General features: G+C 46.2%; 1 protein-coding gene across 4 annotated transcripts in view; it reads right to left on the minus strand.

Annotated features, from left to right (window-relative positions):
- DGLUCY (D-glutamate cyclase) overlaps positions 1 to 8,230 on the minus strand; it is a 31,198-nt gene extending 22,968 nt beyond the window's left edge. For all 4 annotated transcript variants that reach the window (XR_010793183.1, XM_066607560.1, XM_066607559.1 and 1 more), the window contains exons 1-2: positions 8,188 to 8,230; positions 558 to 669 (exon numbers count right to left, since the gene is read on the minus strand). Coding sequence is in view for 3 of the 4 variants with exons in the window: in XM_066607560.1 (XP_066463657.1) it covers positions 558 to 660 (103 nt within the window). In the remaining variant the exon portion in view is untranslated. The remainder of the gene's footprint in view (positions 1 to 557; positions 670 to 8,187) is intronic.
- Between the last annotated feature and the right edge of the window lie 8,289 nt (positions 8,231 to 16,519).

The following is a 16,519-nucleotide window of genomic DNA, read 5'->3' on the forward strand; positions in this document are numbered from 1 at the left end:
TGGTCGTTTTCAGCTGCTTCTGGCAACTGAATATCGCCTCATAGAGGTGTATAGAAGCTTCCTGTGTGCAATCTTGTGGACTGTCAATAACTAAAATTAGTCCAGCGCCACCCTGAGGGTGCAAAGTACAGAATGCGGCCTGCGGGGCAATAGTGTGTTACAGTGTGGCTTCTAAGAATGAAGCACATGGTACCAACCGCTGAGCTTTTTGGCCATGTGACACAATACCACCCAGTGTCCATGTAGTGTATGGGCAGCATAACAATAATTGAAGTGTTACTGACTTTAGATATTAAACTACAGCTGTAGTGCAAAGGAATATACTGAGTTGCATGTAATCTTGTGGACTGCAGCGATCACTGGATAGCTAAAAATCAATTCATAGTACTAAAATATGTCTCAAAGTATCTTCTGGAAAGAGCAGCCATTGCTCTGGGGGACGTATATTACAAGAACACCTATCATGTGCGTGTACTGCAGCTTTCCCCAGCTGATTATCAGGGTGGAGAAGTAAGGTGTTCAGCCGGGCAAACCACATTAATGTCAATAACGGTTACCTGCAGACATCCCAGATGTGTTACGAACATGTATTCGATTTTGCCGTATTAAACCTCGAACAGCAGCTGGGACAAGAGACCTCAATGAGTGCAGACAAACCATGTCCGGCACCTGTCACAAGGAAAGAATCATACAGTCATTATACCTATCACATCCAGAGGGCCATGACGGATTACTGGCAATATCCCCCCCCCCCCCCCCATATAATACATCAAGGTCACAATTTCCAGATGAAGCCTGGATGCAGTAGACCCATAGCCAAAAGTCCAGAAGTAACATACTTACTAAAATCATCTGATTGCTACAGGTCTGGTTCCAACCATTCCCCCACCACCGCTAAACAGCTCTTATCCCAATGGAAATCTGTCACTTATTTACCCCTGAAGTAACCATGTAAGGGGTACATGGTTATATACACAAAAGGGAAGAGAGCGGTCAATCAGCATGCTGCAGGTGGGGAGAAGACGGAGAAGAGCACCACATACACAAGGGCAATAGACATACCTGTCCCAGGCCGTGGAATGAACCGGGTGACATGGTCTGTTTAAATTCAGATATTGAATTAAATGGGCTTTATTCACGCATTTTAAAAATACCTCTTGGAAGCTGCCATGAGAGGAACACATGTGGCTGCAGGATGTCCTGAACATATCGGTGAGCTGTCATTGTCCCTCATACCACTACTAGGGGTGACTGACTGTCGCATGCGATGACCCCCAGACCATCACACCAGCAGGGGGCAGTATGCTGCTCCACAGCAAAGACAGGATTGAGGCGCTCCCCCTTAGATACCCAGATATGAACACGGTCGCCATCAGTGCCCAAACTACACTAGGATTAGTTGTTAAAGACAACCCAGTTCCTCTCCGTAGCATTTGTCATTCAAGACACCACTGCAAATGAAGAATAGACGCGACGGTGGTGGGTGTCAAAAGCACCTGGAAATGGTGCTGACAGACACATGGGCCTTTAACCCCTTAATGACATGGCCTATTTTGGCGTTGAGGACCAAGCGATTTTTTGGTATTTTTCCATCTCCATTTTTCAAAAGCCATAACTTTTTTATTTTTCCGTGGACGCGGCCGTATAAGGGCTTGTTTTTTGCGTGGCGATCTGTAGTTTTTATCGGTGCCACTTTTGGGTATATAGACAATATCGTAAAATTTTTTTAGTTTTTTTTTAATGATAACAGGGAGAGAAAACGCATCAATTCTGCCATAGATTTTTTTTTTTTTTTTTTACAGCGTTAATCATGCAGCATAAATGACACACTAAATTTTTTCTGCGGGTCGGTATGGTAACAACGATACCAAAATTGTTATTTTTTTTTTAGGTTTTTACACTTTTTTGCAATAAAACCCCCTTTTTTTTGGAAATCTTTTTTTTTTCTCTATAGCTGCATTCAAAGTCATGTAACTTTTTAATTTTTCTATGTACGGAGCTCTTTAAGGGCTTATTTTTTGCGAGACGAGCTGTAGTTTTTATTGGTACCATTTTGGGAAGTGTACGGCTTTTTTGATCACTTTTATTGCATTTTTTGTGAGGCAAAATGCTAAAAATTAGCATTTTGCCTCTGTTTTTTAGCGTTTTTTTTACGCTTTTTGTCGTACAAAATAAAAAGCATGTTCAACTTTTTGTACACGTCGTTACGGACGCGTCAATATCCAATATGTGGGGTTTTAGTTTTTTTTCCCTTTTTTTATGCTAATACTAGAAAAGGCATAAAAAAGGGGTTTTTTAATTTTTTTTTTTTTACATTTTTCTTTTTTTTACACTTTTCTTTTCTTTTTTTTTATACTATTTGAGTCCCTCTGAGGGACTTACATCACTGTGCCTATGATCGCTGTCATAAGGCATGGCAGAGCTACTGCTCTGCCATGCCTTATCGCTTGTACAGCGATTATAGGCACAGGCAATACAGGACGCCAGTGTCTGGCATCCTGTTGCCATGGTGACAGGCCGGGCTCTCGCGATAACATCGCGAGTTCCGGCCAGAGACACACAGGGATCGCGATCCCTCTGTGAACTCTTTCCCTGCCGCGATCGTGTTAACAGCGGCGGGCGCATCTCCGATGTCCCCCCGCTGTTGGAGCGGGACGCCGGCTGTGACTGACAGCCGGCTCCCGCTGCGGGATAGCGCGGGATCTTATGTGATCCCGTGCTATCTCCAGGACGTACCGGTACGTCCTTTTGCGGGAAGTACCAGGCTCCCGGGACGTAACGGTACGTCCTGGAGCGGGAAGGGGTTAACAATGGCACCACCTGTCTCTGGATGGTAGACAACAAAACAGTTGGAGCTGCTCATGTTTGTCGGACAATCAAACAATCCTCCCAAATGGTGTTCTGTCTAGTGCGTCCTGAGCTGGTTGCCTTGTGTGTGTGCCCTCACACATCCTACTGGTCCCAACACCTCCTAACAGTCTGGACAGAACAGCCACGGTGGGGGGCAATTCATCAATATGACCATCCAGCTTCTCCCATTCCAATAATGCGCCCCGCTCAAACTCTGTTAACTGAGTGAAATCTCTTCTGCGTGTCGTAGAGACGTCTAGTGATCAACAAGATCCACACATGCGGAAGAAGAGGTCACTACATACAAGGAGCCTCTGAGAGCCTTTTATAAAGGATGGACACAACCCATCATTAGCTCTGCACCTAATCTTCAGGTGGCGTCAAGATACAATACCGTCATATCCTGCTAAGAGACTAGTTCAAATTTCTAGTTTTATGTCAAACTAAAGCATTCCATAGTGAAAAGATTTCTGTCATATTCTGTGTGTCAATTCATCACCACTTTAAAGATCTTTGCTTGCGGTTAGTGGATAGAATCTTTCTTGTTCCTTACAACTGAGAGCTGAAATCCTGGCCTTATGTCCAAGTGACACAACTGCAAAGCTCCTTACAATAGATGGATCACATGGTTGTGATGTGTGAGTAAACCCATACACTTTAAAGGAGATGTCCCGAGGCAGCAAGTGGGTCTATACACTTCTGTATGGCCATAATAATGCACTTTGTAATATACATTGTGCATTAATTATGAGCCATACAGAAGTTATAAAAAGTTTTATACTTACCTGCTCCGTTGCTGGCGTCCTCGTCTCCATGGTGCCGACTAATTTTCGGCCTCCGATGGCCAAATTAGCCGCGCTTGCGCAGTCCGGGTCTTCTGTAGTCTTCTATGGAGCCGCTCGTGCCAGAGAGCGGCTCCGTGTAGCTCCGCCCCGTCACGTGCCGATTCCAGCCAATCAGGAGGCTGGAATCGGCAGTGGACCGCACAGAAGAGCTGCGGTCCACGAAGACGGAGGATCCCGGCGGCCATCTTCAGCAGGTGAGTATGAAGACGCCGGACCGCCGGGATTCAGGTAAGCGCTGTGCGGGTGGGTTTTTTAACCCCTGCATCGGGGTTGTCTCGCGCCGAACGGGGGGGGGGTTTAAAAAAAAAAAAACCCGTTTCGGCGCGGGACATCTCCTTTAAGTCTACACGCACTGCTTGCATATTAGGTGCAGATTTTCTCCCTGGATTTGGGGATGGAAATGCACAGCGGAATACAGTAGCAGTAAGGAAGTAGATCCAATTTTCTAGATCTCATCTACACATTCATGAATTGGCCTGCAGTGAGAATTTTGAAACTCCTAGCATCTCAATTTTTTCTATGGATTTTCAGCACAGTTTTCATCCTTTGCAATATTTACGCTGAAAACTGTGGCAAACCTGCAACAAAATCCACATATAACACATACATTCTTGGTCCAAAAAAAAATTTAAAAAATCAAGCACCGAGAAGTTGTCGTTTTGCTGCAAAACTCAACATGCTGTTTCATCTTAAGGGGTTCCTATTATTCCTAGAAAGCACATCACACCGGGTGCCCGGGGGCTTTTCCAACTGATCCCCTTCCCTCCTCATATAGGGTTCCGCTAGAAACTATGCCTTTATTTCTAGGGCTTGATAAAGGACTATAGAGTCCGAAACATTGCTGCATTTCTACCTAGAAATGGAACAATACATTTTTGTATACATTTTGAACCTCTACTGCTGAATAATGTAAACCATTTTGCATGTGTATCCTACGCCATAAGTCTGTGGTGCGATTGCTCTTCTCTTGGAATCTTTTGTAGTTACATCTCAGGCAGATATGCAAATAATTAGGCTGGGTTCACACGGGGCAGATTTGCCGCGGAAATTCCGTGCGTAACCTTCCCCCCAAGGCAAACCTCAGTGGGCTTGCTGCTACCACGTTGCTGCAGGGAGGCAAGCGTGGTCAGACAGCCTCAGCCTTGGCGTCAAGATACAAGAATACCAGATGTGACGAGGCTTTGTACATTAGAAGAGCTCTTTATAGTGGCCCATTCTCTGTGTGACCTACCTCTGGCACTGACGACTGGGGTAAATCCATGACAGGCAACGTGTGCAGACCAGCTAATACAGCGAGATCTCGCTCTCTGAATTTTATTCACTTAGTACCAATTTTTAACTAACTGGTTAATGAGTTCTAAGTGTGAAAAGTTCATCTTTATGAAAGAGAACTCTTATAAATCAGTCACACCGGAGTGTTTTGTGCTGCTAAAAAGGTGCATGGCTGTTAATAACAAATTATGTTCACCCACAGTAAATAAAAAACAAGATGTCTTTGATAAATATGGCACTTACGATAAACAAGATTTTTTTTTTTTTAAAGCAAAAAACAGGATTAATTGTATATCTACTGTAGTTTGGGTTCAATAAAGCCTCCCTCACACATGAACGCCGCAAAGCTTTGCCACGTTTTACATTAGTTTTCGGCCGCAGCATCATGCTTATTGCCACGTTTTACCAAGTTCTGGCCTCGGTGATGGCGCTTCTCCACGTCGGAGGATTAGGGCCATCCCAATATGTTGAAAAAATTCCCTGTCTCACTAGGCCAGTCTGGGGAGCCTGCATATCACCCAAGGCCCTCTATCAAGTTTCAGGTGGATAGTCAACTACCACACATCTTCCCTAATACCAGCTCAGAACATCATTTTTGGGGGGTTCGAGTTTGACATGGAGCAGGCCCGAGTTCGTCTTCCACCAATGAAGTTGCGTCAGATTCAAGTCCATGCTTGAAAAAGACTGAGACGAATAGTCAAAATGTTGCAGGACATGCAGTGGCTGTGTTTTTACTAATAAAGGGTTCTTCACTTGAAGATGGAGATGTGAGTATTTATCTTTGCTACAAGTGCACCTTAGTTGCTGCTCCTACTCTATGACTTTTCTGGGATGAATTAGTTGTGGATTATACAGTCTATATCTACATTTGGAGCGTGCAGCTGACTGTATTGTGTGGCTCTCCCGGTGGGATTATCTGCTGTGCTGCTGTGACACACTAGAGGAAAGCTTCAGGTCCAGTCGCGCTCCATGATGACGAACTGTCCCGTAACTCTACGATACTGTATGAGTGTGCTCAGGCTGCTGATTGCCGCATTTGAGGCGGTGCCCTTCGGCCAATTCCATGCATGGACATTACTGTGGGACAGAACCATAGCCTCCCTGTATCAGAGGGGTTGGGTTCCCATCCGGGTTCAGAACTCTCTTCGGTGATGGTTGATTATCCCCCAGACTCTTCTGTGGTGGGTTTTGGGAACAGATGCCAGCCATTCGGGTTCGAGGGGGATATGGCAAGGTTGGTCAGCTCAGGGGAAGTGGGCCGCACAGGAATCTGCCCTTTCCATAAACATCCTGGAGCTGCGAGCTATTCTTTGTTCTCTCCACTATTTTGCCCCTCAGTAGGAGGGTTGGCCGATGCAGATTCAATTGGACAATACTACGGCTGTGGCAACGTGGACGTATGTACCTTCCTAATTTTCGGATTCCCGTTCCTCCGTGGGACCTTAATCTCGTGTTGGAGGCATTACAGTCACATCTGTTCGAACCATTAGAGTCAATATCTATGCATCTTTTGACCCTCCAGGTCACCTCTTCACGGCGAATTTCTGAATTCACCGCACTCTCCGCAGAGCCACCCTTCTCCATGCACCAGGACAAGGTGGTGTTGCGCCTAAAGGCTTCATTTTTGCCGAAGGTGGTCTCAGACTTCCACCTCAATCAGGGTATTGTTTTACCGTGTTTTTTCTCCTATGCGGTTCTCCCAGAAGATCAGGCTCTGCATAAGTTAAATCTAGTATGGGTGTTACGGACTTACCTGTCCACGACTGCTATCCTGAGGCACTCTGGGTCTCTTTTTGTAGTACTGGACGGCCCAAGGAGGGGTCTTGGCGCATTCAAGGGGGCCATATCTCATTGGATACGCTCAAGCCAAAGGTGAGATTCCGCTCTTTAACATGACACTCCACTCGGGCGTTGGGGGCTTTGTGGGTAATGCGGAATGGGACCTCTGCTGCCATGGACTGTGAGAGCTTTGCGTCTACTGACGCCGCCCTCGGCCCAAACGATTATGCAAGTGGCTAAGGACCGTTCTCAGAGGTCTTGAGCAGGTTTTCTCAACCCAGGGGACTGCTCTGGGACGTGAAGGCACCCAAAGGTCTCATGTCCACGGGCAAAATTTGAATTGTGGAATCCGCGCGTGTCACCTGCGCAAATGATCGACAGTTCAATATGCCCATAGACATTCATTGGGTAGTTAAATACCTGCGAATGTAATTTTTTCCCGCAGCATGCTCCATTTTCTGCGGTTTCCTGTACAGACAACTTCCATTGAAGTCCATGGAAGCTGTCCGATGCGTGGCATTGATGCAGCTGACACTTTGTCCGTGCCGCGGATCCGTGGGAAAGCAGGAGATTTAAAAAAATTTTTAAAAATTAAAAAGCAGAAGAAAGAAGATCCGGCCACGATGGAGAAGACCTGCACGGCAGCCGGACAAGTGAGTAAATATCTTTTTTTGGCCTCGTGGCTGCGGGCACGGGTGGAATCCGCTGCGGGATTCCACTCTTGGAAACCGGGAGTGCCCGTGGACATGAGCCCTAAAGCTAACTTCACACGGGCGAGTGTGATATTGGTCCATCAATCATGGTATTTTATTGCACTTAACACCATGTGAATTCCCCGCGGATGTGAGGCGCTTTTATGTCAAAACTGCCTCTATTGGAAACAATGGAAGATGAGAGAGCACGCAGAAAGAAAGAACATGCTGCGATTTGTTTCCCACATTGCATTGCGGTGCCATGCAGAAAAACATTTCTCAGGTGTATGACCCCATTTAAAAGAATGGGATTCATATTTCTGTGTCTCACAATGCAAAAATCTTGCATTGCTCCTGTGAAGGCAGCCTAGGGGTATATTCCCACCCAATGTGCATTTTGTAAACATTTCTGCAACAGTCCCATCTATTTGAATAGGGCTTGCAAAAAACCATGCACCTGCTGCAGAAAAAACCTCCCTTCAGACATGTTTTTGTGCAACAAATCTGCCACAAGTGAATATAACACTTTCTCCTGCTAGAGACAATGGTGCAATTTCGGGGTTTTCTAGAGATGTCTTGTAACATTGTTTCACTGTTACTACTTCCTGCATTTTTGAACATTTTGGACAATCTTTCTTTTAATTATGCACATTTGTATGCCTATTATGAATTGCACTTGGGCCTAGGAAGTTATGAATGGAGAGCCCATAATATTACAAACACATACAAACCACAAGGGAAACACTCACCTTCCTACAGCAGAAGGTTCAGGGGAACACACGTGTCCCCGGGTAGGAACTGGGAGAGCAAAACAAGGTTCCTGAGGATATTGGTTCTTAGTATAACAGTGACACCTAGTGGTGCGAGAACAAAATACTCTTATGAAGATTATTGCTTTGCGCTATATGTTGCTCTAACCTTGTGAATATTGTTTCATTTTTGAGATTTTAGATTACTCAGTGTTCATAATTTCTTCATCTATAGTTATATTGATCAACCTCTTCTGCATTTTATCAATTATTTCAGAAGTAGCAAAAGACTAAGAGCTCATTTAAACAGACACATGAAAAACGGACCGATTTCACTGTGTGTATATATGCATGTTGCATCCATTTTTGTTTTGTATATGTGTTTTTTACCTCCATCTGCTGTCCGTGTGTCATCCATTTTTCATGCACAAAAAAGAAAAAAAAATGTTTTCACTGTTTTCTTATAACATGCATAAAAAAGTGCAGCACACATCCATGTAACAGCTATGTTTGCTGCAATTTCATTTACATTCTGATAGACTTTCATTGGCGATTTTGGTCCGTGAATGTAGACCAAATTAAATAAGGACATGCTGTATTATTTATTTATTTTTTTTTTTACACACAATATTGGCCTGCATTAAAAAAAAAAGCGTATGTCTGAATACACCAACATACTTTAATGGGTCTGTGTGCTGTTCATATTCAGTCAGTAAGAGCAAAGGCTTCTTGCTCTCAGCGCTCCCCGACTTCTGGTTCCTAGTAGCCTGGTCAGGTGCGACCACTGCAGGCCACTGCAAACCATTAGCAAGGGTGCGCTGACAGCGGGAAGCCTTTGGAGGAGGTGAGGGGGAGTGCCACATAGTATGAAATCAGCTGCAGATACCCAGCTGATTCCCAGTCATAATCTGCACCAATCATCCAGATTTTGACTGTTTTTGCATGCGGAAATGCTGCAGAATTTGCAGCTGAAATTTTCACTGTGGGTATTCTGCAGCATTTTCATTACATATAAACATACCATAAGTTAGCTTGAGGTATGCTGCCACATGCAGAGTGGCCTCAATTGTAATAGTATCCCACTAGTAATAGTGTCCCTAATATTGACCCCAATAGTAATAGTGACCCCACAGTGGCCTCAGTACTAATAGTAACCCCCACAGTGGCCTCAGTAGTAATAGTAAGCCCCACAGTGGCCTCAGTAGCAATAGTGACTCCCATAGTGGCTTCAGAAGCAATAGTGACCCCCAAAGTGGCCTCTGTAGAAATAGTGATCCCCACAGTGGCCTCAGTAGTAGTAGTGATCCCCATAGTGGCCTCAGTAGCAATACTGATCCCCTACAGTGGCCTCAGTAGCAATAGTGACCCCCACAGTGGCTCCAGTAGTAATACTATTACTACTGGGGCTGATATAGGGGACACGATTACTAATAGTGTCCCCTATATCAACCCCAGTAGTAATAGTGACCTCACAGTTGCTGCAGTACTAATAGAGCCAACCCTGAAACCCACATACTCACCCTCTCCCTGGTCTTCAGAACGCCGCTGCTCCTCTCCACAGTGCTGCTGCAGGCGGAAGCATGTGCGCCCACAGCAGTGTCTCCTCCATTCTCCTCTCCGCTTGTGGAACCAAAGAGGAGAGGTCAGGGAAGGAGGGTTTCATAGATCCCCGATGCGCACACTGCCCGCAGTGTGTGCATCCAGCCCATTAGTAGCCAACTAGCTTCATTTGCATGTATTTAGAGAACAGCGGGTGGTCTGTTCTCTAAATACATCAGGCTGTGGCAAGTTTATTTGCGCATATAGTTCGAAGCAATGGTGCTAGCTTTGGATAGGATTCCAGGTAAAAGCTGACATGGAAAGTTCAGATTAGCAACAGTTTCCTTTAGCAGAATAATGTAATGGACTCTGAATCCCATAAAGCACATGCCCGCTCGGGTTAAATCCGTCACCCCACGTCATTTAATGTGGCCTGCGATGAGGTATGGACGTAGAAAAACTGGCTCTGACTTTTGCCAAAGGATGCACCTAGTTTTTGGCAGAGGGGGCAGAATCAGCACAGTGGTGTCATCTTGAATTCTGAGCCCCAGCGCACCTCCACACTGCACTGTTCAGCAGCTCACTGGTGGCACAGCTCTGACAGCCCTACCCCGGCACCCTAGCCACCCTCCAAGGTGGAAGCCATGTTAAAGAGTAGTTAAATTTAGGAATCATTCACACAGGCGTATGCAGCTTTGGTCCGTGAAAACGCTGCGTATGGCCGCCTGCAGACGGGCGGGTCGGATCCGGCGGCAAGAATTCTCGCCGCGGGACCCGACCCGAGGGCCTGCAGGGATGAGCGCGTACTCACCCGCGCCCGGCGGCCCCGGCTCTTTCATGTGCCGGCTGCCGGGCAGCCGGCGCATGCGCGGACCGGAGCCGGCGGCCGGGTGAGTGACGTTTCTGTGCGAGGCTCTGCGAGCCCCGCATAAACATAGGACATGCTGCGGTTTGTTTGCCGCGCGAGATTTTGCACGGCCAAACCGCGGCCGTCTGCATAGGAGTGCGTGTTGTAATGCACTCCTATGCAGGCTTTCAGTGGCGGAAATCCCGCGGGAAATCCCGCCGCGGGATTTCCGCCCGTGTGCAGGCGGCCTATTTCATGGACCAAAACTGCACATATTCACTGTGTATTTGTAACTTCTTGCATTTTTTTTGATGGGGGGGGGGGGGGGGGGAATTCACTGTGTTTTTCATGTGTGCAAAAAAACTCCACAAGATCCAATCGCTTTCTACTGCCTTCATGCGTAAATATGCATGTATCCTGCATATTCACTGTACATTTAGGTGATCCCATTGACTTTAATGGGCAATAATATGGGCCAAAATAAGACATGCTGCGATTTATTTTTTTAAAATGCGCATAAAATACACGCATGCAAAATGCATGCCTGAGTACCCCCATGCAAATAATTGTGTTCAAGCTGTCTTTATTATTCGCGTAAAAATCATGCTCATAAAACAGGGCACAAATACGCATATAAGAATGAGCCTTTATAAACGGGCCTTTGAAGACAACCATAAGAGTGAATGCACACAGCTGGGTCAGATCTCACTGTGAGAATTCTTGGAGTGGGATGCGACCCGTGCCCCTGCAGTGTCCCGCGGCTCACCTCCTCCGGCGTCTTCTCTCTGCTCTGTGATGTGCCGGCTGGCGCACAGCTGCACATGCGCAGAGCAGAGCCGGTGCGTCAGTGGTGACGTTTTTGTGCGGGCCTCTGCGAGGCTCGCACAGAAATAGGACATGCCGCAATTTGTTCACCTCGCAGGTTTTCACGAGGTCAAATTGCGGCTGTTTGCATAGGATTGCATAAACCAATGGAATCTTATGGCAGCGTACACAGGAGGAAATTCTTTCAAAATGTATTTATTGGGATTTTCTTGTGCAAATCACATACAATAACTGAACACGACTTGCTTAACAAGGTTATAAAGAGATACATTGCGTTGTAAATTATGATCTATTGACATAACAAAGGAGGAGAGAGACAAGAATTTTGTATATAGCAATGAAAATACTGACCCTGAATTCAGACCTTGTTCAGATTATAACCTTGGCAAGTCGATAATTAGATTCTGACTAAAATAACAGGACAAAGATTAATAAACATGTACTTGTACTATGCGACCTGTGGGCCTGTTTCTCCCTCAAAGACAAAATGTGGGCCTTACTAGAACTAAGTTGTGAGGCCATGAAGAATATTTAGAACATAAACCCCACGACTAATCTGTCTAGGGGGACAAAAGGAGATACAAATACACATGTATGTATATAAATCCCACCTGTCGCATACCACTAAACTCTTTTTAACAGATACCAAATACAATTTAAGGACAAAAGGGAGGAAAAATAAAAGAGGAAAAAAGAGAAAAAGGTAGAAAAAGAGAGGAGGGAAAAGGAAGAAATGAAACTTAGGCAAAAAGAAGACTATACAAAGGGAGGGAAAGGCAGGAATCGATGCTCTCTATCTCGGCCACCACACATATCAAATTGAAATAGGACATTGCCCACTGGGGTCATTGGAGTGCAATGTGTCATCTCCTACATTGAGCCATCGGCAAGCCATTTAAAGAACGTTGCGGATCCCCTAAAGTCTATCCACGCTGTCCAAGTGTTGGAAAAATTGTCGATTGCCTGGTCGACCACCAAGTCGGAGCTCCCAAGCTCTTCCATGTACCTGATAAAGTCTAGGGCTTCTACCCACATAACCCTCGTCAACGCTCCCCTCTGCTTCCAATATTTGGGGAATAGTATGACGCATAGCCATAATAAAATGTCTCTGGAGTTCCTTCTTGGCTTGTAAGATAGAGCCTGGAAACAGAGAGGAGAGCAATCTCGGGGGTGAGGACCAGGGAAGATCTGCACACTGCTCCATATAGCCTGGCGATGTCACCCCAGAGAGGAGCAATTAACGAGCAACTCCACCAGATATGATATATATAGTTCCCACCTCAGAGCGGCACTTCCAACATTCGTTTGGGGTCGTAGGAAAAATTCTGTGGAGTTTATCCAGAGTCCTGTACTATTGCATCACTATTTTGTAGTTTAGTTCCTGTGCTTTGATTGAGATAGACATCTTATGGGAAAGGATGTAGGACTTATTCCAGAGCTCTCCGGGGAAACGTCTCCCGAGCGTCTCCTTCCACTCCGCCTCCCATCTTAAGCGGTCTCCTCCCGTCTCAACATCAATCAGCAACTCGTACAGCAGAGAGATCACATGGGGGGGGGGAGCCGAGGCCACACATAACTATTCGAAAGGCGTAATTTCCGCCTTTAATAGTTTAGGGGCTTTAAGTGACCCTAAGTAGTCTCTCACCTGAAAGTACTGCATCCATGCTCCTGGTTTTAATTCATGTCCTTCGGCCAGGTCCCCCAGAGAGCGCATACCTTGCCAACCCAAAGCATTATGAACACGTGGCGAGGGGCAGTTTGGTAAAAAAGATAGTACCTCTGTTGTCATTGTGGCCGGAATCTGAGGATTTCCGGTCAGAGGGGTCAAGGGTCCAGGACTCATATCACCCGCCTACTCCCAACCAGACGGGCCCAAGCTCGAAGCAGATTCAGGGAAAGGGGTGAAGCTCCCACCCCTCTCCAATCCACCCTGCCTGGGACCCAAAAAGCTCCTCCCAAATTGAACTGATTCTGACTTGTTTCCAATGCCACCCAGGCCTTCTCATTAGCGCAGTGCAAGATATCTAATATACAACTCCCTATTGCTGCTTCATGATAAAGTTCAAGATCCAGTAGGCCTGTACTGCCCGAGTTTTTTGGCCTAGTTAGTGTTTTATAGCTTATTCTGGGGGAGACACCTCTCCAAACAAATCTCACCAAAGTCTTCCGCAATTGAGTGAAGAAGCATCTGGGAAGGTCACAGGGGACTGTCTAAAAAACATATAATATTCTAGGGAGGATATTCATCTTTAGGACATTAATTCTTCCAAACCATGAAAAGTTTATCTTCGACCATCCCTCCAGTTCCTTCTCAAACACGGACAGCAAAGGTCTGAAGTTTAGTTCATAGGACTCGGCTAAGTCTGCTGGGATATGTATACCTAGATATTTTAGGGATTTCTCCCTCCAAAGGAAGGGGAAGGTTTCTCTCAATATATTGACTTCAGGAGTTGGAAGGGAAATATTGAGGATTTCCAATTTTTGAGTATTCATTTTAAAATTACTGAACTTCCCGTATCTGGTCATTTCTGATATAATCCCAGGTAAGGAAATACAGGGATTTGTGACATAGATCAGGAAATCATCCGCAAAGATAAATAACTTATGGTCTCTGCCTCGATCCTCCACCCCGCATACATCCAAGTTCCTTCTCAGGGCCACAGCCATAGGTTCCATTGCCAGAATATATAATATTGGAAAAAGCGGGCAGCCCTGTCTGGTACAGTAAGGCCTCATGTCCACGGGGAAAATCAGATCCGCTGCAGATTCTACATGTAGAATCTGCAGCGGGTCCCTCCTGCCCCGCGGACATGAGGGCTGAAAATAGGAATTTAAAAGCATTTACCTTTCCGTAGCGGACGGCGAAGATCAGCTGTTCCTCACGGCCGGATCTTCATTTTCGGCCGGCGGATGAATTCCTGACGCCGGCGGCACATCGCCGGCACGTCGTCGACGTGCCGCGCGCATGCGCCGGGCACATCCGCCGAGCCGAAGCAAGGGAGATGCGGCCGTGAGGAAGAGCAGAGCTTCGCGGCCCGCTGCGGGTGAGTAAATACTTTTAATTCCTATTTTAGGTCTCCCGCGGATCCGGGACGGCTTCCATAGGCTTCAATAGAAGCCCGCGGGAGCCGTCCCCGCGGGAGACCCGCATGAAAATGGAGCATGGTCCAGATTTTTTCATGCTCCATTTTTTTTTAAATGCCTTTTATTGACGATCCGCGGGTATTTATCTACCCGCTGGTGGTCAATGCATCCCTATGGGGTGCGGATCCGCACGCGGGAGATCCGCTGCGGATTTTAAATCACATTTTGCCCGTGGACATGAGCCCTTATGGATCTCAAATGGGTCTGATAGGAGACCATTGACTCTAATCCGTGCAGACAGGGAACTTTACAAGGCCATTATCCGAGAGACCGCGTTAAACGCTTCCAACAAAAGTTCTGACAGTTGCCCGCCAAGCTTCTTGTAAAACCTCGGCGTGAACCCATCCGGCCCAGGACTCTTCCCTATTTTCAGGTCTTTCAAAACTTGGGATAGCTCCGAGGAAGTGATATCTTCTTCGAGGGTTGCCACCTCGTCCGTCGGGACAGTTTTGACGATGTTTTGCCGCAAATATTGTGCAATATTGTTTTTCAGGTTGGACTCGCTCGATGCCACCGGGCGAGGGATGTTATACAATCTAGTATAGTATGTCCTAAATGCCTCCAGTATTCCTTCTGGGGCATGGGCGACTGTCCCCGTCGGGGGAGTTAATAGAAAGAATATTTGCTTGGGAACGCCGAGGATGTAAGGCTCTCGCCAACCAACTCCCGCTTTTGTTGCTGTACTCATAGCATACTGCCCGAAATCCGTCTCTTATATGTAAAGTATTTTGATCAAGTATAGAGAATATCTCATGTCTAATATTAGTGATTTCTATTGGTAGGGCAACTGACCTTTTTTTTTCTTATTGGCCACCTCTCGCATCTCCAAGGAATGTAAAAGTTGGTTGATCTTAAATGACCGTTATTTCTTGAGTCTCGCGCCATCAGCTATGAACACCCCTTTCAGGACACATTTTAGTGCTTCCACCTTGATTGGCACAGGGGTGGTGTCAGACCCATGAACTTCAAGAAAAACATTGATAGTTTCAGACAGATCGGCCATTCAAGTTGGGTCCCTAAGTAGGTTATCGTTTAGCTTTCAGTTAAAGCCCCTGAATTGACCATATGAAATTGCCCAATGAGCATTTGGGGGAGCCATCTAGCAGTTTATGTGAAACAGAGATGTAGTCTATTCTGCTGTACGAATTGTGGACCTGCGAGTTGTAGGTGTAGTCTTTGGTGGAAGGATGTAAGGTCCTCCATAGATCAACAAGATGAAGACTCACCAACATTTTCCTAAGGGCGCCCACCCACTGGCGATTTTTTTCCCTGCGAAATTCGCAGCATTTTTTTCTCTGCAGGGGTCTATGGGACTTGTAATGTTAAAATCGCGATCGCGCAAAATCGCAATTTACCGCGAAATCGCGATTTTGCGCGATCGCGATTTTAACATTACAAGTCCCATAGACCCCTGCAGAGAAAAAAATGCTGCGAATTTCGCAGGGAAAAAAAATCGCCAGTGGGTGGGCGCCCTTAGCCTACAGACAGCTGAGCGGGATATGGAGGAGCGCCCGAAAGAGGCATCTAGACATGGGTCCAACGCTAGGTTGAAATCGCCTACAGGCGGAAATTCTGCGGGAAATCTTGCCCTGAAATTTCCGCCCGTGTGCATTCACGCTTAATGCTTATATGGCCCTTGGTGAAAATGAGTTTGACCCCCCTGTGATAGATTCTCTTTCAAGATGTTGTAAAGCAAGTGGATTCTAAAGTAGCAAGGAGATTCTTATCCAGACTGTAAAAAAGCAGAGCTAAATCAACTCACCCGAGCAGATGGTCTCTTACACAATCCCAGGCGTCTCACAAGATGGGAGAATTCCTGGAAACTGGAATCTCTGTTCTGCGCTGTACAGCTTTCCAGGAATCCTAAATGACCTTAACTGGAAACCGAGGGATACAGAGTTACAGACCGCTCTCTATCCCAGTGCGACCCAAGTGTCAGTGAGCTGTGATACAACAGTCATAACTTCTGTGTTCAGG

This window comes from Eleutherodactylus coqui, chromosome 6 (genome assembly GCF_035609145.1).
Source record: "Eleutherodactylus coqui strain aEleCoq1 chromosome 6, aEleCoq1.hap1, whole genome shotgun sequence".
In the NCBI taxonomy this organism is placed as follows: Eukaryota; Metazoa; Chordata; class Amphibia; order Anura; family Eleutherodactylidae; genus Eleutherodactylus; species Eleutherodactylus coqui.